Below are 22,502 nucleotides of genomic sequence, written 5' to 3'. Positions count from 1 at the left end.
AAACAGCTCCGGTGCAGGGGCCTGGAACGGTACTATTGGCTATGGAAACCGGCTTAAAAAAAATAAAAAAATAAGGAAAAAAAAAAAAAAGAAGACGAAGAAAAGCAGACCCTCCCTTTAAGCACACATTGTCAGCTACTGTGGCTCTCTAAGGACCTGCAGGCAGGACCATTACATTGTGTTGACTCAGCCGATTTGAAATGCAAATGCCCGTGTGCGCTGGGCGCCGCGCACACATCTCCCCCCAGCCCCGACGAGCCGTGCTCACCGGGACCCTGGCACGGAGCATTAACGAGCAGAACAGCTGATTTCTGCTCCTTTCACACACCGGCTCATCCCTCTTGCGGGAAAACAAATGGAATCTTCCGTGAGGAACGTAGGGAGAATATCATGAGCAGCCAAGGTAAACAAGCCAAAGTGGGAGCAGCTCCATCCGACACTGGGGCGCTTTAACCATTCTGCTCCTGCCTGCACAGAACCCCTTGCTGGACAGGGATGCTTAATAAAGGTGGGGAGGATCTCTAAGACCACGGATTTCCAAACCCTACAAATCAGCTTGTCCTTTTGCCATTGAGGAGGTACCAGGGCACTGGGAATTCTGAGATGCTGAAAAGGATGGGCAACCATCGCTCTCCACATCCCTGTCGTTGGCAAATGACGGATGATTCACATACAAGATGTGTTTCACATCATTAAAGGAGCAAAAAAAAAAAAAAATCAGTTGCACTGCTGCCTGTACCAGGAAAGAAACTCTAGGGATACAAATGGCTTGAAGCTATGTAACAATTCTGGATACATCACAGGGTGGAGGGGTCAAAAGGATCAGATAAATTTAACAAAAATATTAAAACGTGCTGACTTCCAAGCCCCTATCACCGCACAGCTTTTATGCTCTAGTGGAGGCCTCATTAGGCTCATGCTTTCAGCAGTTTTGGGATTTTTTTCTCTGCTTGCATAAATCCAGTTGGGTTTTCTTGCTTGACAGAAGAATGACTACTGAATACATGTACAACATTCTGATTCTCTGGGTGCACCCACAATAAATTGTTCTTGTTTAGTGAAGATTAAGAACTTTTCATTTCCAGAGGCTGCCTAAAATTTAATTCTGTTTTATGAACAGCATCAAGATAAATTACATTTTTCTTTTCCCTACTTATTTTTGAACTGTAGGGGAAAGCCTGTGAGCCAGCACTTTGTTCAGCCACAAGCTTCCGAGCAAGCTATAATTTTGGGGTTGTTTTGTTTCTGATAAAAGCCAAACCCTCATTTCTAGCATCTCATTGCTGAAGACTCATCCCAAGTCCACCAGAGAAGCAGCAGCAGTGCCTCTCTCAGGGACTGAGCTCCAGAACTTCAGGAGCAGGGCTGGGTGCCTGAGCCACAAGTGACCCCCAAACTCTGCAGCAGTGCCCAGCTCTGATCCTCCCTTGCCAAGGTGGTGGCAGCTCACTACACCCACTGTATTTGCCACTCACAAGTAAGGAACACGCAGAAAGTGCTTAAAGTGTATGAAAATGTCCTATATACTCTTTGGCAGGAGATTTGAAACAGTTAATAACTCCAGGATTCCCATCCAATATGGGAAATCAATGGTACTGGCCAACAGACTAAAACTCCATGTCTGTATCCAGAGTCCCTCACTTTAGTGTGTGTTAGCTCTGCCTAGTCTTTGAATATTATAATAGCTCCCTGCTGGATTTCATTTGTTACAGAGAAAAGGAAGACTCAGAGAAAAGAAAAATCCCTAGAAAGGCAAACAGCAAATTAAGTAAAGCCCTACCAGGTACCTGGAGGCCAAGAGGGAGAACACAGGCACTGTTTGTCCTGGCAGTGAGGAAAACAGGGACACTCCTAACAAGTGCAAAGAATACACTTAAAAATGCCTGTGTCAACTCCTTCAAGTTTCACATGCACGTTTATTAAATAAACAAAGCCCTAATAAAAGAAGGCTGGGATTGAATCCTACTCTGAGTCAGCATGGTCCTTTCAGGAGCTGTACAGTGCAGGTTTGCTTTTTTTCCATTCTCCAATGTTTCTATGCAACAAACATTTGAACTGCACTAGAAATGCAGGTCTTTGCAAACATGCAGGACAGGAGGAAGGGCTTCATTCAGCCTTTGGAGCCCAGTTGTGCCTCTGCTCACTCTTCCTGGGTTACAGGGAGCTCAGGGTTATGGTGAGGGGTGTCACAGGCAAGACACTGCCCCCTTCTCCCCTCCCTCTCATCCCAGTTCCTGTGCACAGCTCAGAGATACCCCAGAGGACAGCTCAGTGCCTCTGAGCTTCTCCTGCTCATGAACAGGACAGGATTTCTCTCTTCCCTGTGAGAAATAACCATCCAAGCAGCTCAGCTGCAGCAATGTGAACTGCTGCTGGCCATGGTCTTTCACAAAAAACTCTGCTGTAACTGAGCCTTGGACTGGAGGGAGTTTGTTGCCTATGGGATGCAATAACAAACACTAAACTGATGTTTCTGGGCAACCCGTGCAAGAAGCCAAAATGTAGATTTACTCCTGATTTGGCCATAAAATCTTTTACACTACAAAGCTGCAGCCCATCCTGACTGGTAAGAAATACCTCAGATGAGAGGAGCTCCACCTCTCCTGCCTGGCCCCAGCTCACCCTTTAGGCCTGCCAAGAAGCATCAACTTAGCACTAAATTTAGTGTGGGCTTTTAAAAATACAAAAACTGTGTTGACACTCTGAGTACATTTGGTAAGAACTTCTCTGGAACCTTAAAAACACACAGATGTAGCTCAGAAAGAAAAAAATCCCATTGCAGCTTCAAAGGATTTAAAAATGCCCTAGGCACTTCAGCCTAGGGTTTAAAAGCCATGTAACAACTTATTGTGATCCCACTGCTGAAAATCCTATTTAAGAATTCAGCACCATCCTTTAAAATTAATCATTTTCTCTTTCTGCCTCTTTCACCCATTTAAGCAAGAGCCATATTTTGGCCTCTACTAAATTAATGTTTTATTGAAACTGGATGTCCACTGATTAGTTGTTTAAAACATTCTACAGACTCCTAAATATTTGGTCTTATTCCATTTCATGTTTATATATAAATTCAAACTTAGGTCGCTTGCACCCAATTTGAAATTTTTGGCTTCCATCAAAAAACAATGCTGAGCAGGACATGATAAGGTTTGAGATACTGAAATTTATGTTCTGTTTCTTTGCTCTTGGCTTCAGTGTCCATCGTGCCAGGCATTTACACAAGTTATAAACATGACCACACATACACACACACAGAGAACATCAAAGAGCCTGCTGAAAGAAAAGCCTTCCTCACACATCTATTCCCTAGGGAAGGAGGGGTGAATATTAAGCTGTACCTCCTAGCTGCAATGCATTATTGAGGTACTGTGCAGAAACAAGCACCATATAAAAGAAAATGCAAAGACAGAGCAAAACCAACATCCCAAACAAAAAGGGATAGTATCTGAATATTCTCTGGTTTCTGAATGCTAAGGGATGGTATCTGAATGTTTCTATGGCATCTGAATCCCACTGCCATAGCTCTAAGGAACAGTACTTCCTACAAAAAAAAAATGGGGAAATGTTTTAAAAAACAGATTATTGTTGAAACATAATTCTAACTCTCAATAATTTTTATGTGTATATATATGTGTGTGTGTGCGTGTGTATATGTATATTTATTTAAATGACACTGCCTTTGGACCCCAAAGCCTCGAATGCAGCTTGGGAAGAAGATTTCACCACAAAGCCTCTCTTATTTGTAGGCTGCCTGGAGTCAAAGGGCTCATGGCAAGGCTGTCCACAATATCAGACTGCCAGGGAACAGCAACATCTTTCCTAAAGGACTGAAAGGACCAAACTGCTTGAGAAATCTGACTCTGTATGGAGAGAGTGGCAAAGCAAAGCCGTGCCTGGGGAGGCTGGCTGTGCTAGAGAGCACATTAAAGCACTGACACCTTTTGAAGTGCAGTGGTGAGAGCCCTTTTAGGACACCCAAGGCTGGAGACCCCCGTGCTCTGAAAGCCCTGCAGGACACGAGCCCTCCCTGGGCTCTGCTGGTCTGACTCTGCCTGCCAAGTCCTTCCAGCAATGCAGGTCCCCCAGGAGCAGAGATGCTCTTCATGCTCCAGGAAAAGCTCAGCAGGCTCTTTGCAGCCATGTGGGCACTCAGGGCTGGGGTTCATCTTTCTAAGGGTTATACAGCAGCCAGCTGACAGGCTTTTAAAGAACTCAAGCATTCTTCATTACAGGCTGCACAAAAATATGTAAATCTAGGCATGTTGTGCTTATTTCTGTGCTTCTTTGCTCACCATGCATTTTGCCAGTCCTGGGACACCATTATTTCCTTTTGCTTTGTTTTTATTCTGCAAATCAGACCTTCTCATTCCTGTAGCCAGATTTTTGTCTCATCTCCCTCTCTCAGAGAGCAAGAGGGGATGTGTCTTATAATTTCCATTTCTCTTGAGGAGAGTAATTTAAATTTCCTCCCCAAGGAGCTGAAGCTGCTGCTGGAACACCACAAGGCATTTACTACCCTTCCTTTGGTTCTTCCCATTTTCCTGTTGACTCCAATCCTATGTCATGCCCTGAGATGTGCCACAAGGAATCTGTGTGAGACCACATTCATCATGTACTTTTTTTTTCCAGCCAGGTCATTCCATGCTCCAGCTCACCCCCTGCACTGCTGTGGGACAGGGACACCATTTAGCACTGCTGCTGTCACTACCTCCTTCAGAAAGTCACAGCTAAGCACAGAAACCCAACCAAACCCATCTTCAATCTTCGTCTCCAGAGGTGTGATTTAATGTTTTTTTTCTTCTTCAGGGAATAGAAGAAAATTAACTCTATTCCAGCCAAAACCAGGACACCACAGTACTGCATGTGAGCAGACCATAATTTAAAATTAAAAATCTTTATTATTTTGAAAGATGATAACCCAAACCACCTCCTGGAGGGCCAAGATATGACCTCTTGCTGCTATCAGGTAGCAAGAGCAGTGAAAAAAAGTGATTTTTTTTCTTTCTCTCCCTTAACTTTATGAGCACCTTTGTGCTACAAATAAAAGAACAAATACAAAAGTTAGCTGAAACATGTAACAAATTTCTCCCATTTTGGTATACTGGCAAAAAACAGTGAAAAGTTAACACAAATTGGAACATCTGTGCTTCAGCAGTGCCTAATAAATAGACATGCACTGCAGTTTATGGCCATGGTGTAGTTATTATTATAGTCTATAATTAGCCATTTAAAGATGCATTTATTGCCATCCTTCAAAAATCCAGTTATCCTTAACTTAATTCCATTCCAGTACAGCTAAATCAGAAATTCCTACACAGAATTTTCAGATTGAAATCGTAGGTTTGTTGATTTTTTTTTTGTTAGCTGTAGGTTTTGGATTAGTTTTTGCTCAGTATTTATTTTTTAATGGTCTAAGAGTGGGGCACTGATTCACAACTGGGGAATGTAAATGAAATCTGAGCAGTAAAATAATTGCAGAGCATTAAATCAGTAGGATATTTTTCAATACAGTTTTCAAGGAAAACAGAAGCAATTTGTTCAACTGCCTCTGTGCATCACCTGGCACAAGTCACCCTTATCCATGTCACCGTGGTACAAAATTATACACCACCAAACACCACCAGGAGATGCTGGGTATAAAGCTTAACAGACTTAACTTGTTCTTACAGATCAAATACTTAGATAGACACATCGTCTGCTCGACCACTTATCTAGATTAACATAGTGTGAGTGCTTTATTTGCACTGATACCCTCCTCATGAAAACACACAATGTCCCAGAGTTTTAAGCCTGAGCCCACTGACATCTGCTAATTCCAAGAAAACAGGAGAGACCTGTGATGATGCAGCCAGGATGGACACTGAATCTGACAAGAAACAAACATCAGAGTGTGTTTCAAATAGAAATAAAAATAAAACCAAGACAAAACATAAATAATTGCAACCCCTCCCCACTGATCCCTGCTTGGTTTCTAAGGCCACTGCTTAATCTAAATTGCAAGTGAGATTAATGGCATTAAGAGTTATGAATAACCAAGATGCCTGCTTAGTTATTGAAATGTCCAGCATGGGAAAAGCAGAGGAAGGATAACAAAAGGGGCCCTGCACGGTGCTGCTGGGGGGCTCCAGGCTTTCAGGGGCCGGCAGTGAATCACCATCAGCAACGTGAGAACGGCACACCCCGCAGGATTCCACGCTCCAAAGCCTCCCTCGGAACTGAGGAGCCACACCAAGTGGGAGAGGAGGCTCCCAGGAGCTGAGCACAGCCCTGGCTGTGGGTGCTGCCCTGAAGGAGCGGGGCTCTGCCCCACACAGACCCTCAGAGGAGGCAGAGTTTGGGGTCAGGGCAGCCAAACCCCTCACACCTCACCCTGCAGCCTCTGCTCTCCCCTCTGCTGCTCTGCTTTCCCCTCCTGCCAAGGCACAGACATTTCTGTTTTGGATTTTGGGCTCTATCATGCTACTGCTGTAAGAGCCAGGCCTGAATTCCTCAGATCACAAACAAAACTTTAATCTCCTATTTACCAAATTTCTGGCTTGGTCTTCAGACTGGGACCACAAGCATCACCACATCAAAGGAGGGCTTTTGTTTTACTGCTGAATATGCGCAGATCATGTCCACGAGCCAAATGCCCAAATTCTGTTGGCATTTTCAAACAACAGAACTGCAAAAACACCACCACAGACGACAGGAGCTCATCTTGCTTCCATGTTTCTTTTTAAGTCTCTGAACATCCTGTGGTGTAAGATCCCTAGGGCAGCTGGAGCCAGGCTTGTTAGGAAAGGAGCTGCCTCATGCCAGGAGGGGACTGACATTTTGTAGGGTTTTATGCACCTGCCCTCAGCTGACAAGATCGGTGCTGATAATGCTCTCTGGGAGCACCTTGTTGCAGGAGATTTCAGCAAGCAGAATCCAAAGGCCTGCCGGCCTCAGGGCCCAAGTAAAGAATTAGATGATGAAAATGCAGGATGAAGAAAGCAGACAAGAACAGTATTCCCCCCGGTGCAACGCTCCGCTGTGGCTGCTAAGGATGGGTGGTCAAATGACTGCCTTAAAGAAGTCAGCTTGCAGCTTCAATTTGATTTCATGAGAGTTAACACAAAATTGGTCTGAAGTATGTCTGGTGTGTCTGAATGGCTTCTTTAAGCTTTTGTTTTCAGAAGATTTAGCATTAGAGCACCCCAAAAAGCACAGGCCATATTTTAGCATAACAGTGATTATTGAGAAATATAAAACACACCTGACAACAGTTTCAGCTCATTTTTTACCTGCTCTAGGACAAGAGGTGATCCCATGCAAGTCCTCCACCCTCCTGGCGGTGTCAGGAGCTGTCACTGTGTGTGCCACAGTGCCAAGGAACAGCATGCCAAGCCTGGAGTGTAATTTCTGAATATTTACTGCCATGGTTTTTGTAGGATGCAGAATGATCAATGCTGTTCTAAGACTCCTTGTGGATGGATTAATTAGCGTAATGACATTTTCATTTTCATGCCAAATTCCCAACCAGCAAGTGGTTAGAAAACAGGAGACATTTCCCCCTTGTGTCAAGCACCCTTTAATGCTCTGCCTTTTAAAAATGGAGCTGCTGGCAGCTATTTGTTGACTGTCCCCCACATCCTGGGTTCACCCAGATAACCCCACCATGCCAATCCCACACCCAGCTACAAGAAAATCCACAACATTTTGGGCTTCAAACACAACAGACACCCCAGAGTTTGATGTTGTTAGTAATAAATTGAAGATGTCTACACAAAGGATCCTCCTGCTTGGGGCTGAGCAGTACTATACACGGTACTCAGGAGACAATCTCCTCTGAATACCTGGAATGGTGGAAATGGATGAAGAGCAGCACTGTGGCTCATTCCTGTCCACTTTTTACAGGCTGGCTGGTTATGTGGAAGGGATCTATTTTTTGTGCTGTTTTTCATGGTGTCAGCCACAAAGCCTCAACAAAAATCCTTGGGTTTGGTTTATAAGAATTAAACAACTTCCTTTCAATGCCTTCTATCTGTTGCTATCCTGAAAAAAGCATCACTTCACTTGTGCACCAGACAGCCCAGACACACACTACTACTATCCAGTTCACATGAGAAACATAAAACCCACAAAATTACACCTTCCTTCTGCCCCAGAAAACCCCAAGCCCAAAAAAAACTCCTGCAAACTCCCACATTTTGGAAGGAAAGAGACATTTGTATCCCACACTCGTACTTCTCATCTCTTCCTTGCTCACTGTCAACTTAAATGTTGTAACACATTCCTTTCAAAAGGGTTAAATTCACTCAAGAGAAAAAACCTTGAGTTTCTGAATCCCATTTAATCCCTTCTTGGTTTTGAATATATCATTAAAATCAGCTCAGTCAAGGATTAGCAGTGTTGGTCCAAAATGAAGGCAATACATTGATTTTTTATTTCCTCAGTTTCACAGCAAGCCTCGCTGAAGGTGGGCAAAAGGAGAAAACTTGTTTTCAACACACAATCAAGCAAATAAAACCCAGAAGTCATAAAGCTTATCCTGTTTTTCTGCCTGACACCAATTCTTCAGCTTTGCTTCCTCCCAGGGAAGCATTATGAAACATTTTGGAAACCAACAACACAGAAAGTAGAGCTTTGTGTAAACACTGTTGTGACTTTCTGCTTTCAGAGAGATTTGCTGCTGTGCTTCCAATTGGTTCCAGGCTCATTTCAGGAAAATTAGGTAAGACAGAAATGTGTATTTGATTTCAGAGACCAACAGACATTCCCTGTCTATCCAAAGTCTCTCAAAATGTTCAGACTCCAGTCTGCTGTAGTTTTTGAAGAAAACTGAGCTGGTATCTGACAACAGCAAGGACCCAGCTCTCCGTTCCCATCAGCCACACAGAACATCACAGGTGCATTTTCAAAGCAAGCAGTGAGGCTACAGCAGAGGACAAGCTCAAAACCAGCACTTGGTTTTTGTTCTCCAGAACAAATCATGCCCATCTCTGTTCCCCACAGCACAAAGGGATGGAGAAGCTCCCCAGAGACTTTCCAGCTCTGTCCATAGGCTTCCATAAGAATCAGCTACTCTCTAGCAATATTTCAGCACTTCTCTCACACTATGAAGTGTCTGTGACACGGTTCATAATGTGATCATCATAATCATAGAGGAGACTGCAATGCCTCAAGGATCCATTTTACAGAAAATCATAGAGTGGCCCAGCAGCTGCAGAAGTTCAGCACCTTGCCAGACACTTCCCATCAATGTGACACAGTGAAACAGAACCCAATTTGCAGGCTGTTATTTTCCATGGTTGATTTGACTTGATACACAGGAACCACATAAAAATACAAGGTAGTCTCAGAAGTATTCACATAAGGGGCTGATTACAACAGCAAACAGCTATTTGGACAGTAATATTTTTGCTTTTCAAGAGGGTGCAAGAATGATCTTTTGTCCAACAGACAACTCTAATTCTCACCTCTATATGCATCTTAATTTCCATGAAGATACAAACACACCAGTTCAGCTTTGGAGAAAGAAGCTATGGGTGACAGGATCACTATTCTCAAGGCATAATGATGTGGGAAGTAAAAAGATTTCTAGAAAGCTGTAAAAGCAGGCGCCAAACACATAATGAGGGTGCTGGGAGTGCACATTTGGGCTGCTGACATCCTACGCTGGATTTGGATTCTGCATTAAGAAGTTCTACTAACACAACATGTTGCCCAAAGAGGCAGTGGACATCCCACTTCTGGAAGTGTCCAAAGCCAAGAGTTTCTTATGCACACACAGACATTTACATTATTGAACATACATCAATATCAAAACAAAACAGAAACTTCAAAAGGCACAAGCTAATCTAAGTATGTAAGCACAGCAGCTCTGCTTGCCTGCAGAGTTCTAAAGTTATTTCTCCTGTTGTTCTGGCTGAATTCTAGTGAAAAGGAAAAGAAAATCCCCATGTTTTACTGGTTTCAATTTGGATTTGTAAATGACAGTCATTTGTGACTGCACTACAGCAGTTGTGAAATCCAGGGTACCTGTGAAGCTCAAACAATTCTGGATGATTCTCTGGAAGGAGCCAACATCTTGGGGTAAGCATTTTCCAACTTAAAACCTCACCTGCCCATTTTTCTCCATTTTTAGATGATAACCATTGTATCTACCCTTCAATATAGAAAATCCTCTCCAGATGACAGAAGTTGCATACTGGTGCAAAACACTTCTGTTCTCCATCCGTGGTACACAGGTTTGTGCACTGCAGTGTCATGGAGGAAAACTACAAAGACCTGGCCTAACTGTGCCTCAGCAGCACACACACTGAAGGTGAAGACACCATTTTTCTGATCAAAACAATCAGGAGTTTAGAAGAAATAATTAATCAACATTTCCTAGATATCAAAGTCAATAGTTTTTTCAGCAGCATTCGCTAATAGCTCTTTGTGCACTGTTCACAGCAGAACACATCTATTGTGTACATTTTAATTCATAATTCAGAGTACCCTCCTGCTGACAGCAGCATCTTTTGACATTTCTGAGCAGAGCTGTAGTGGCATAACTGCATTTCCTGTGGTGTCTCCTGTCTTGCATCCCACTTGTCACAAGCTGCCAGTGGGTATTGCTGGGGTGGAGAATGCTGCTCTCCAGGGAGTGCCCATTTCATCTTCTCAGCTGTGCTGTGACCTTTTCCATTAATAGATGTCACAATAAGGGCAGGTCTTGATTGCTGAGCCCCAAGAGCAGACTGGTTAATCACCTCAGACAGGAATATCCAAGCACATGTCTTGTCTATATTTGAGATGGGATGGCTGGGACATGATCTTTATGGTTCATTCTAATCCAAATTATTCTGTGAGTCTGACTCAGTTTAGGGGTTTTCAAAGCAAAAAATGTGCTCGAGCACCTATCAAACACTATGGCAACAATCAGTGTAGATCTGAGGCAGTGAAACATTTAACTTTGAAATAAAGGTAGTATTTATTCAGCAAGAGTGAAACCAGCTGAAAAACTTCTTCCTTCACTACTGACACTGACAATGCAAATCAGGTGTGGGGTGGGGAAGTTGCTGGCAACATCTGAAGGGGAATGAGCAGAACAGTCCTCTTAAAAAACCTGATCTTGCACAGTTTCACACCCAGAAACAAAAAAAAACACCAACAAACTTTAATGCAATAAAGGAAAATATTGGGGAAAAAACCTAAAAAAAAATAGTTTAAAAATAGAAGGAAAGATTAGCACTGTAATAACCAGTGTAGCCTAAGCTCCCTCTTCTGGTATTTTGGAGTAGATACACTGGATTAGCCAGGTCTTCATAAATCTAACATTTGGATTCAAAATCTAGCAGCAAAACGTTCATATAACTCAGACAAAACACCTGTCAAACTTAGTCAGCCGCTTTCACACTAGAAACATTTCTTAAGCAAAAGATGTAAAGACGTGAAAAGTCTTGTAACAATGGAAATCACACAATACCTTTTTTTTTCCCTTGTGAAACCTTTGGTTTCTTCAGCAGGCAGCTCTACACCATCACCAGGGGCCACAGCCAAAGGTACATCCTCAGAAACGTGGTTATCAACTCCCTTGCAGCTATCAGGCTTGGAAGTGCTGCAAAACAGGTATTAAAAATAAGCTGACAAATTTCAGAAATGCCCATGGAGCTTTAATAGTCTCTTTATAGGATGAACTTTGGCTGGATCTACAAGGAGCTGTAAGGAGCACAACATCCCCTCCCAAATTCCCTCTCTCTCACACCTCCCAAAAATTACTTCTTCCTCCAAACATTATTTCACTTCACTTCTCAGCTGACCACATCATCAGTAATATTGCAGTCTTGATGGCTCCTATAGACCATAACATTAAGTGCTAGAGAATTTAACTGTATATTAAATCAGTATAATAAATAAATCAATCCCTAATGACTGATTTGCTGTTCTCACACAGCCCTTTCTCCTCACTGAACAATATAAACATTCGATTAAGCAATTTGTGTTTTAGTAAAAAACCCTAAAATCTGGGACTAAAACATTCCCTTACTTTAAAAGCTGCAAAAGGCTGTAAAGCTAAACACAGCAACCCCAGAACTCATCACATGGATGTGAGGTCCTTCTGCTCAGCAAAGCCCCACGCTCAGGAGCAGGGCAGTAACCACACAACTCCCCCTGCTCTCAGCCACACTCATTAACAGAAAAGGAACTCAATAATCCATGACTTCATGTCTCAAAAGCAGGAGCAGTTTAAGATCTTGTCATGCCTGTCTGTCTGTCTACTGTCCCTTCCAGAGCACACCAGAGGGACACAAATGTCCTGGGGCAGCGGCCACATACAACAGCTTCCCCTCCCGCTGCCAGATACAGACACAAATGCTGATGGAAATGTTGATGGAAACAGGACATGGCTAACAAGCTTTTTACAGGCTTCCTGAATTAAATATAAACAGCTATCTTAGTCATTCCTTTCAAATTTTTCTCTCCTCTTCCCCCAGTAATTACACTGGAATTGTAGGCAGCAGATGGAATTGTGTTACTGATGAAGAGTGAGTGAGGTCCAGGGACAGGCTGTTCCCTTCTCTGGTGCACAAACAGAGTAGAAGCCTAAACCACATCCCTGACTTCAGTCACAACACACAGGAGCACGAGAACAGCCACCTCCCAAAGTGATTGTGCACTCAGGCACTAAGATCACCAAAGCTCTTTGTGAGTGTAGTTTACCTTGATTAGCTTATATCCACAAAGCTACTTTGTGCCATATGGGACAACTGCCCAGCTCTCCCAAGAAATTATCTCTGCTTTCCTCACTCCTTCCTTCCTTTCCTTGCTTCTCTTTGTCCAAACTGGCCTGATAGACACGAAATTTTCAGCTCCATCAAGTGAATGCAAATAAATAAATAATGATTAAGAAGCAGGCTGTTTCCTTTTTCATGCAAAGGCCTTTGTCCTTGGCTAAAAATGTCTCTGCACTAATATAGTAACAGCATCCTCTCTATACCAAGGCTGTGACTATATAGGGGCACACGGAGAGCAGTGAAAGTAAGATTTTTAAAGCAGAAAAAAGTGAACTGCTAAAAATAAGTGAATGCTGAACATCTGTTTGGAGAACAAAGAAAGAGCTGCAAAACCCAAACAATTCACAAGAGGGCCCAGCCAAACAAGAGCACCAAAGGCACATAAATTATGGCCCTGGTGTTATGGACACACAAAGCTGCCCCAGTCTTAGAGCAGCACCTGTTTCACCCACACTCTTCACACAGGTCCTAATGATCATCTGCAGCCCTTCAGCTTCCCCCTCCAAGCCTTTCCACATCAAATGAAACCCTTTTCAGAGATATTCTGACTAATGAGTGTCATTCCCAACACTAAAGCAAAGCTGGCCATCAACACACCAGCATTTCTGGAAAAGCTGTGCTCCCCATCCTTCCCAAAGCCCTGTGTCCACTCCTCCTCCTGCACTGCCACACTGCACAAATTGAGGCAGGGGAGCACAGAACAGAAACCCTGACCAAAACACAGACTTTCTGTTCACTCTGAGCTCTCCAGCCTAACACTGCATCAACTGGGGTCCATGTGTCAATTAATAGGACTTTTACCACCTCAGACATGGAGAAGCTACATTAAAACCTCTACACAGCTCTTATTAAAACAAGATTTTCCATTAAACTTTTTTCTCAACTGGTAATATTTTAATGGTTTCAAGAAGAATACTGCCAAAAGGCCCAAGCCTTCTCAGTGCACAATAAACTATACATTGACCAGTACTTATCCTGTGGAGTTGAGCTGATTAGAAAACAAGCATTTTCAAGCACTATCTCTTATAAGTAAACCTCAAAAATAATTTTCTGACTATCTGTGTGCACAGACAAATGTGGGTACTCCCTGTTTGTGCTGCCAACACTGAGAAGTACACCCTAAACACATGCAAGTGCCTTCTAAGCTGTCATTTTTTCCTGGGCATTTGAAGGTTTGGGTTTTTTTCCCCACAAGCCAGGAAGGAAGTTGCAGGGAAGAGACAGCCACTGCTCAGAAGTGTTTCACACCTCTAACCTGGAGCCCAGGTAAGCTGTGGTCTTGCACAGACAGGGCTCTTATTTGCCTTCGCTACCTTTCCAAGGCAAACATTCCTCCTGCAACACAGAAGTCCTGTTGCAGAGCTCTGCACCTGCAGAGTAAAGAGAAAGCTGTGCCTGGCCAAAACTTCTCCTACAGCAACACGTACTGGCAAATCAGAGTGAACTTGGCCTTTCACTGCTGAACAAAAATGCTTGGCAGAACCACCAGAGAACTTTTTACCTAATTCTTTCCAGGGCACTTCTCTGTAGATAAATAAATAAAATCTTACTGAGCAGATGCTAGCATGTTGTCCCTGATCAATATGGTATCAGCAGGAGAGAGGCAGTCAGTCACCCTCAAGAAGCCAAACAAAGATAGAGCTTCCTGACTGGACAGATGGAGGGACAACCTGATCTCTTACTCTGCCCTGCCATCTGGAAGCCATTTAGCACAAAGTGACCCCCATCATGCATGCACCATTATTTTTCTCTGTCAAAGTGCACACCATCTGCATTATGTGACACCTCTGATGGGGAAATACACAGAAACAAAATCAAATTTAGTAAATAACTAAATATTTGGGGGGAAACCACTTTATGATTGCACCTTACTGCAGACAGACTGGAATAACACCATGGCATTCAGAGCCCCTGTAACATTTCCATTCTGCAGAGGTACCCAGCAGGCAGCACAGACATCACATTGTGCATTAGGGAATTGTATCCACTCACACTGAAATGCACTGGTGCTATGCTTCTACATAAAATGCCAAAAAAGCAGAGACTTTAATAAGATTATTTTACTTATATCAGCAATAATCTGCTCCATGAAGGTGAATTGTTGATGACAGATAAGGCATGAAAGAACAAACATCACTGAGGCTCCTCCCTTGGGTAAGAAAAGCCCAGTCCTGCTACATGAGCATAATCCCAGTGTTTTAACACTTTCATTTGCTACCAACTTTATATTGTTGGCAAAGCCCAGGGAAATCAGCAGAGCTGCTGCTGCAGGAGGAGCTGCACCAGGACTGAACACACAGGAGCTACAGCAGGGCTGCAGCTGCCCTGATTTAACCCCTCCTCTGCCAACCAGCTGCCACCTGGGGGTGGGCACAGGAGCAGCCTCTGGGTTTTCTTCTGCTGGGACAGCAGGAAACCCCTCTGCAAAGCTCACAGAGAAACTAGCAAGTGGCAACAACCTGGACAGGAAAGGCAGGTGAAGGAGAATGGGCAGGCTTTTATATCCAAAGCTGCACACGGATGCAAAATAAAGGAGTAAGGAAAACAAACAACACTGACAAGAGTTAACTTGTGCAGCACTTAGAAAAACAAACAAACAAAGAGTTAAAAGCAACAAACACAGAAGAAGCACTCACAGCCAGCTTCACTCCAGTTGACCACAGTCTATTTCTCTGTCAGTTTCCTCTGTTTCAGGAATTGGAAAACTACCTACATCCAATGTGAAATAACCTCGGTTTGCCACTTTTTAGTGCTGAACCCTTGCAAAAATCCTTGCAGCTCCCTCAAGGCCAGGATTTGGAAACCACCAGATCCTGTGGTTGCTGCACAGTCCCTGTGCCCTCACCCCTACTGGGCTCAGCCACCCTGGATGGGGCAACCACAGCTCAGCACCAGCACAGCCTGTGCCACTGGGGTGGAGCAAGGAGCCCCGAGACACCCTTCAGACATTAACAATAAAACATTTAAAAGGCACAAGTTATGGAGGAGATCAAAAGGGAAGGTGTAATAGAATTAACTCGAAATTCCAGATTGATGTGAGAATGCAAACAGAGTGAATTCATGAGGTTTACAAGAAACAGTGAATTAAAGCACTCTGAGACTGCTCTCCCTAAATGTTTAATCATAGACAGCTTGTGTGCCTTTTTCCCTGCAAACAGCAAATTATCACCCCAAGGGCACACAATCTTCTGTTCCAGACTGTAGTCCAAAGACCATATACAAATCTTTCTGGCACTTCTGGTGCCTTTTTCATGCTTCCACATTCAGAAAGTAGTTCACAGCTCCACCTCAATTAATGCTCACTCTTTTCTAACTGTCTCACTACTACGGCCAACAATCCATTAGCAAGAAAAGCAGTATCCACCAAAAAACATCAGTAACCCAATTACATTTGTTAAAAAACAAAAGAAACACAACTTTTTGAGTAAAAACTTACAAGAACTGAAAGAAATCCACATCATTAGCTTCCCACTGAAAGCTTCTCTAGATCATCTTACTCTGACTGTAGGAAAAAGTTTGTTTCTCACAGTCTCTCCCAGCCAGCATTGGTGACTAACCAGCTTGGGGACTGGTGGCAGAGCAGGATGGGCTAAACAGCAAAGTCACCCAGCTTTTAAGGTGGATTGAGCAAACCACACAAGGTCCCTCCAGCCTTTGATGGTGTATTATTGTGACTTCAGCTAACAAATGTAATGCTAGCTTAAATATACTGTGTGTGTTTACACTCCACTGAACTCCTGGTGATTGAAGGGTACACACACCCTACAAGGCTTCCTCTATTGTTCTGATAAATTTATATGCCCCAAGATCCTGACAACCCCACCACCACCAGCACAAAGAAAGCAACTTTCCCTTCTCAGGGCAAGCAAAGGCAGACAAAAAGGCCAGAGTCCAACAGAGATACCTGAATGCTTTATAATCAATATTATACTGTTTAAAAACTTCTCAAAGAAAATGCTCCAAGGATTATTTACCTTGTACTAATAATAATAAAAAAAAAGTATAAGCACCTAAAAAAATATAGGAAATATATTGCACCTTCAGATACTATGTGCTGAAGTAACAGAATCTCAGGGAAGGGTAACCAGAATTTTCTTTTGAAGGCTTTGACAAGGGGGGATTTAAACTCTGGTACAGATCTCTGCTGATAGATAGAGGCAGACTCAGCAAACCCATCAGCAATGGCTCTAGCAGACCTTTATCCATGCAAGGAGGGTGGCAGCAGTTCCTCAGCCAGTGCTGAGCTCCTGGTGCTCACTCCCCTGCAGCAGGGAGCAGAGCAGCCCCTGCCCTGGCCCAGGCACAGCCCTGGACAGTACCTGGCTGCAGTCAGCTCAGCAGCTCCCACGGGGACAGCATTGCCAGAGGCTGCACACACAGCTGAGGGATGCTCACAGGGATCCAGGGGAGAAGCCAACTGATTATCATCACCTGGTCCAGGAGGGCTGTGGAGAGAAAAGACAGAGAGAAAAGCAGCCTTTAATGTCTGAGTTATTGCAGAATTACTGCTGTTTATCCCTCTGAATCCCTGGACTTGAGCATGAATGAGCTAACTTGTGTGTTAGGGAACACAGAGGAAGTTGGCATTTTTCATCTAAGTTGCTTTTGTTCCCACAGAATTAAATCTCTGGATTTTTGTCTGACTTACAACTGCAGAAGCAGTGAGACGTTACAACCCAACAACAAATGAACCCCATTGTGCTCCTGATTATGAACAGCAAATGAGTAATGGAGCTGCAGCTTGAACAAGAGAAATGACAAGATTCCCTCTCAGAAACCACATAAAGTACAAGGAGCTTGACGCTGGTTTCCACCTGAGCTGGGGGGGCTCACTGGTGGGGGCACAGAGTCAAAGGTGTCCAGGTGCTGTGGAGAACACCCACAGGGAGACATCCAGCCTTGTCCCATTCCTGGGAAAAGCAGAGTGCCACTGAGAGCCAGCAGCTCAGGACTGAACAAAACCATTTGGAAACACACTGCTGAATCAATACGGAAAGGAGCCTTGCTGAAAAAGAGACTTTGTTTATTTTTACAGGACACCAAACCATGGGAACCCCCTAAAAACAATGTTTTTGCTGCTACTTCACATGACTTTGCCACGTGACCACCCAGAGATCAGAGCCCTTGAAGCATCAGTTTTCCCTGAAATTCACCAAAATTCTCAAGTTATTTGTAAACCATAGAGTGTGACCTTAAACTGCTGATGGAATTTCACACTGCCCTGGACCCCTTTGTCCATGCTGTTTCCTGTGCTACCCAGTGAATACAACACTGAACACACAGGGATGGTACCCCATACACAGATGGATTTGAGGTGCATAAACTCAAAACTGTCACTCAGCACTTGCAATTCCAGCTCATAAATAAAGAGCTCAAATCAGAGAACTCAGCTTTAACTCTAAGTGATTACTCTCTTACCCAGAGATCCTGGATGATTCTCTACTGTAATTTAATTTTGAATCAAAAAGCATAACAAACAGTTAAAGTTTACTATAACAATGTCAGTGTTATTCTGGTAATGACTGAAGGTACACTGAATGTACTCACACTTCCCATATTTTATCTAAAGGATTCTGTACCATGTTCTTATGGGAAAAACAATTACACCTCTGAGCAATTGACCACAGGTTCCCTGGTTGAACCACACCTGAGGGCTCTGCCTGTTTTAGGGACCTTTGAGCCAAGGTATTTACAGGTTCTAAAGTCCTCTAGCTTATTATCATAAAGGGACTGGTTTTCATTCATGACTGAGTTGCAGCTGGGGTGTCCCCTCTGATTTGCCTTAAAATGAGTGTTTAGAAAGTCGATTTTTGACAACAGCACTTTACAATTTATTTTTATGTACATAATGAGTGAAGGGAGGAGATGGGCAGGTTTTCTTCTTGCTGTGACAGTAAACACCTAGAAAGCACAGCACAAACCCAAACTGCAGCTGAAACTGCTGTGCCCCAACCTATTGAGAAGTGTTTGCTCCTCACCACTCACGTTTCCTGCACAACCAACTCCTGGACAGGGATTTTCATAGTTTATAGACAAAGTAACCTGAAACTCAGGCCTGGGGAGCTGATGGAGAAGCTGCTCCTTGCCAAGCCACCCTGCTCTGTGCTGCACAAACAATGAAGCCATCCATGAGCTGCTCAAACGAGTTCCACAAGTGACATTCCCGGGAATCTCAACTGCCTTTGGCTCTCCAGGGGCTGCCACCAGGTCCCTGCTGCCAGCCCTCTGCAGCCACCAGCCTCTAGGGCCAGCTTGTTGCAAGAACTGAGCTCCATAAAAAGGCCATGAGCTTTTTCCATTCTGCTGCCTCAGTTCTGGGTTGAGCTGGGAAGGGGATCGACATAAAACTGCATCCAAATTCTGCTTATGACAGGCATGACTGAAATCGTTTGCAAAGGAAAATACCTCACAGTTTAACAAGCAGTTGCTTACCAACAGCTGCAGCAAGCACACTAAATTCAGCCCCAAGACCACGGGGTTCAGTCTGTTATTAGTGTGTCACAAGAGAAAGACACTGCCCATCAAGTGTCCTTAGGCTCTTGAGTTTCACAATTTCACTTTTAAGGCCTCTACTTAGCCTTGAAAAGAGATTTTCCAAGTCACTGTTAGAAGGGAGGTATGCAAATAACAAGTTTCAGGCAAAGCTGGACCCACAGTATTCATTATATATCAACGAATGAATGAGAAATAACTTCATAAACCTGTCTAATTTCTTTTTAAGCACAGCAGGTCTGACTCTATGTGAGAAGGCTTCAAACCAAGGCAAAAAATTTAAGATACACACAGGGACATAACTTGGCACACATGGACACAGAGACAGCGAGTGCTGGGTGCTCTGCTGGGTCTGTTTGCTGCTCTCCTCCTGACATCCCTGAGATGCAAGCCTTAAACCCCTAATTTCACAGGAAAGTTATAAAACACTCAGATACTGGTGCTGGAGACAGAAGGCAGCTCCAGGTCTTGGCATTTACTCCCTGTCCATGTTTTTCCAATCAGGAGAGCTGGATGAGGCTCCCTTTGAACACTCAACAATAGCTCCAAGTTTACTCCAAGGGAAACCAATAAGCATTTCAAACTCTGCTATCTCCCAGCCCCAAACATTTGGCTGCTTTTAATGAGATAAGAGCAAGATTTGTGGATCCTGCTCTCACTCCAGACATCTCTGGAAAATGGCACCAACAACCACAAGGCAGGACTGAGCTCTCAGTGCTCTCATCACCCACTGTTTTTGTTTTCTTCAGGACACAAGATGTTCTCACTGGGTACAGCAAGGCTGACAAACAAAACCCTTCATATTTCATACTTGGTTTTCTAATACTTTGGACCAAAGAGTCAAATTTTTAAGCCTCAGTTTACCCATACATAAGAAAAAGTATTAATCAATCCCAGAAAAATGCAGAGAATTTGCTATTTCTGTTAAGCTCTTATATTGCAATTCTTTGGAAAGGAAAAAGATCTAGCAGTACCTAAATCAGTTTCAAATTAATTCATTAAAACAGAAAACTTGATCCATTTTATTAATTCCTTCATAATAATAATCTTCTCAGAGTTCAGATTGCAGCTTATCTCTTACATTAACCATATTCACTGAAATAAAGCTGGTGTCTAGAAAATCCAACAACAACCTGTTACAGTGACTCTATGTCCCTTTGGTATTTCTGTTCTTTAAAAGTATTTCCATGATTACTGGGAATTACCCTGTCAATGACTTAGCAGAGAAAGAGGTAAGAAGTTATTTCTCATACAAGAAATCAATATTACAGGTATCACTAACTAAAACTGAACTTGTTTAGGGAATAGCTCAGAACTGCTGCATAAGATACAAACAAAACACTAAAAACAAACAAACCCCTCTTTTTTTTCCCCCTCCTGCACTACTACTTATGAACTTATTTAAAATCCATTTAAATGGATTTTAATGGATTTTAAAACAGCATTTCAGGAAAAATATGAGAGTCTAAGATTAAAATGGAAAGTGTGGCTTTATTTCCCAAGGAACTAAGGGAACATCCATCCTCACAGGAGGAGTCCATGCACCAGCAGCAGCTTAAAAGCTCAGACTGGGGGTCATTTTTGTTGGTGTGTTTAGATTTAGCCAAGGTTTTACTTTTACCAGCTAAAAACACACTCACAGTCAGAAGTTCAAGTTTTGGGCAATACACTGCATTTTGTAAACCCAACAAAAGACCGACTTATGCATTTAAATATGAGATTTTGGAAAAATCTCTCAAATTCCATACTCTGAAGAAGAAACCATGCCTTAAGAGACTCACACCAGCACTTTGTATTTAGGCTTGGCCCAGGCCAGGCTGAGCTCTGCTGAGCTGGAGCTATGCAAACACAGTAATGAAGGTATCCAAGAAATGAACTGGCATGTGATAATTAAAAACAAATAAAAACCCTGTCACACAGGGGGAGCACGAGTTTGATGCCCAGTGTACGGCAGCAGAACTGCACTCCTGGAAAAAAGTCACTGTCACCAAGAGACCAGAGCTGGCTCCCGGGGGAATTATTCCACATTTCCATGGTGTCCCTCTGAGCAGGACTCGAGGAATCAGCAGAACAGGTCTGGGTGCTGGGTGCCGGTGCCTGGAGCACACAGGGAGGGTGGGGCAGCCCTTGAGTCACACCTGTCCCCAAGGGAGGGACGTGCCACCACCCTGGCTGGCCACAGGACACGGGGCTGTCCAGCTCCGGACACACGGCTGCGCCTCCAGCAATGGGAGAGTCCCTTCCCTTCCAGCACAATTCCACCCCAACAGCACCAGAAAGGCAAACGGGAGCTGGTTCTGGAGAAATGATTTTTCCAAGGCTTGCCGAAGGCAATCCCCACCTGTGCAATGAAAGCAACCCAGCTGTGCAGCAGCTGGCAGTGCCCGCAGGTAACTCCAGTGTTCTGCTGGAGCTGTCAGGGATCCTGCACAGGCATTCCCCAAAAAGTGCATTTTTCTGGCACCCCTTGTGGAAACCCTGACAAGACAGAGGAGTTATCTTGGCAGGGGATGGGGTTTAGTCACACATTACCTGAGGGTCTGCGCTTCCTCTCTCACCCACCCCTCCTTGCTTAAAAAACCCCTCATTTCTGTAACGTGTGCACCCATATTGATCACTGATTTGATCAGCTGTAACAATAAAATACAATTTTTTTGAGTGTTCTACACTACTGTGGTCGCATTAAAACTCAGGGTAAGTTACTACATTAAACAAACACAACTATATTAGATCCAAATACTTAAAGGCACTGAAACATGTGTTACAGCACTACTTCCTTTGCAAACTAAAAGAGGGACAGCAGAAAGCCACATAAAAGTGTCAGAAATATAAATCACGCCTGCACAGGATGAATAAGCAGATTTGCTGTAATAACTGTCAACCATTAAAAAAAGCCCATCACGTCACCACGAGCAGCTTTTAGAGCTCGGAAGGGCTCGGGAAGGGCTCTCGGTCACATCCTGATGTCACTGGAGCAAGACTGCAAAGTTCCTAAATCCCCAAAGTTCCCAGCCAGCAAACCTGAAGCAGAAGTTCCTCAGTGCAAACAGCACGCACAGAGTCTCCTCCTCACTCCAGCAGAAACCCCAAACCCAGCCAGAAACCAAGGCAGGAGCCACAAAACCACTGAGGTTTTTTTATTTTGGGGCTGGGGGAAAAGGAGAGTTAATCCTGACCCAGAGCTGGAGGCAGCGCTGTGAGAGCGGGAGAAACAGCGTCCAGAAAAACTCAAAAAAGCCTTCAAAAAAAAAAAAAAGAAAAGAA

General features: G+C 43.6%; 1 protein-coding gene across 6 annotated transcripts in view; it reads right to left on the bottom strand.

The window, feature by feature from the left end:
• TACC2 (transforming acidic coiled-coil containing protein 2) overlaps positions 1-22,502 on the bottom strand; it is an 88,927-nt gene that overhangs the window by 56,729 nt on the left and 9,696 nt on the right. For all 6 annotated transcript variants that reach the window (XM_031059857.1, XM_031059859.1, XM_031059856.1 and 3 more), the window contains exons 2-3: positions 17,066-17,191; positions 11,438-11,569 (exon numbers count right to left, since the gene is read on the bottom strand). In XM_031059857.1, coding sequence (XP_030915717.1) covers positions 11,438-11,569; positions 17,066-17,191 — 258 coding nt within the window. The remainder of the gene's footprint in view (positions 1-11,437; positions 11,570-17,065; positions 17,192-22,502) is intronic.

Source organism: Geospiza fortis, unplaced genomic scaffold, assembly GCF_000277835.1.
Source record: "Geospiza fortis unplaced genomic scaffold, GeoFor_1.0 scaffold452, whole genome shotgun sequence".
Classification (NCBI taxonomy): domain Eukaryota; kingdom Metazoa; phylum Chordata; class Aves; order Passeriformes; family Thraupidae; genus Geospiza; species Geospiza fortis.
This window is presented reverse-complemented; position numbering and strand designations above follow the sequence as displayed.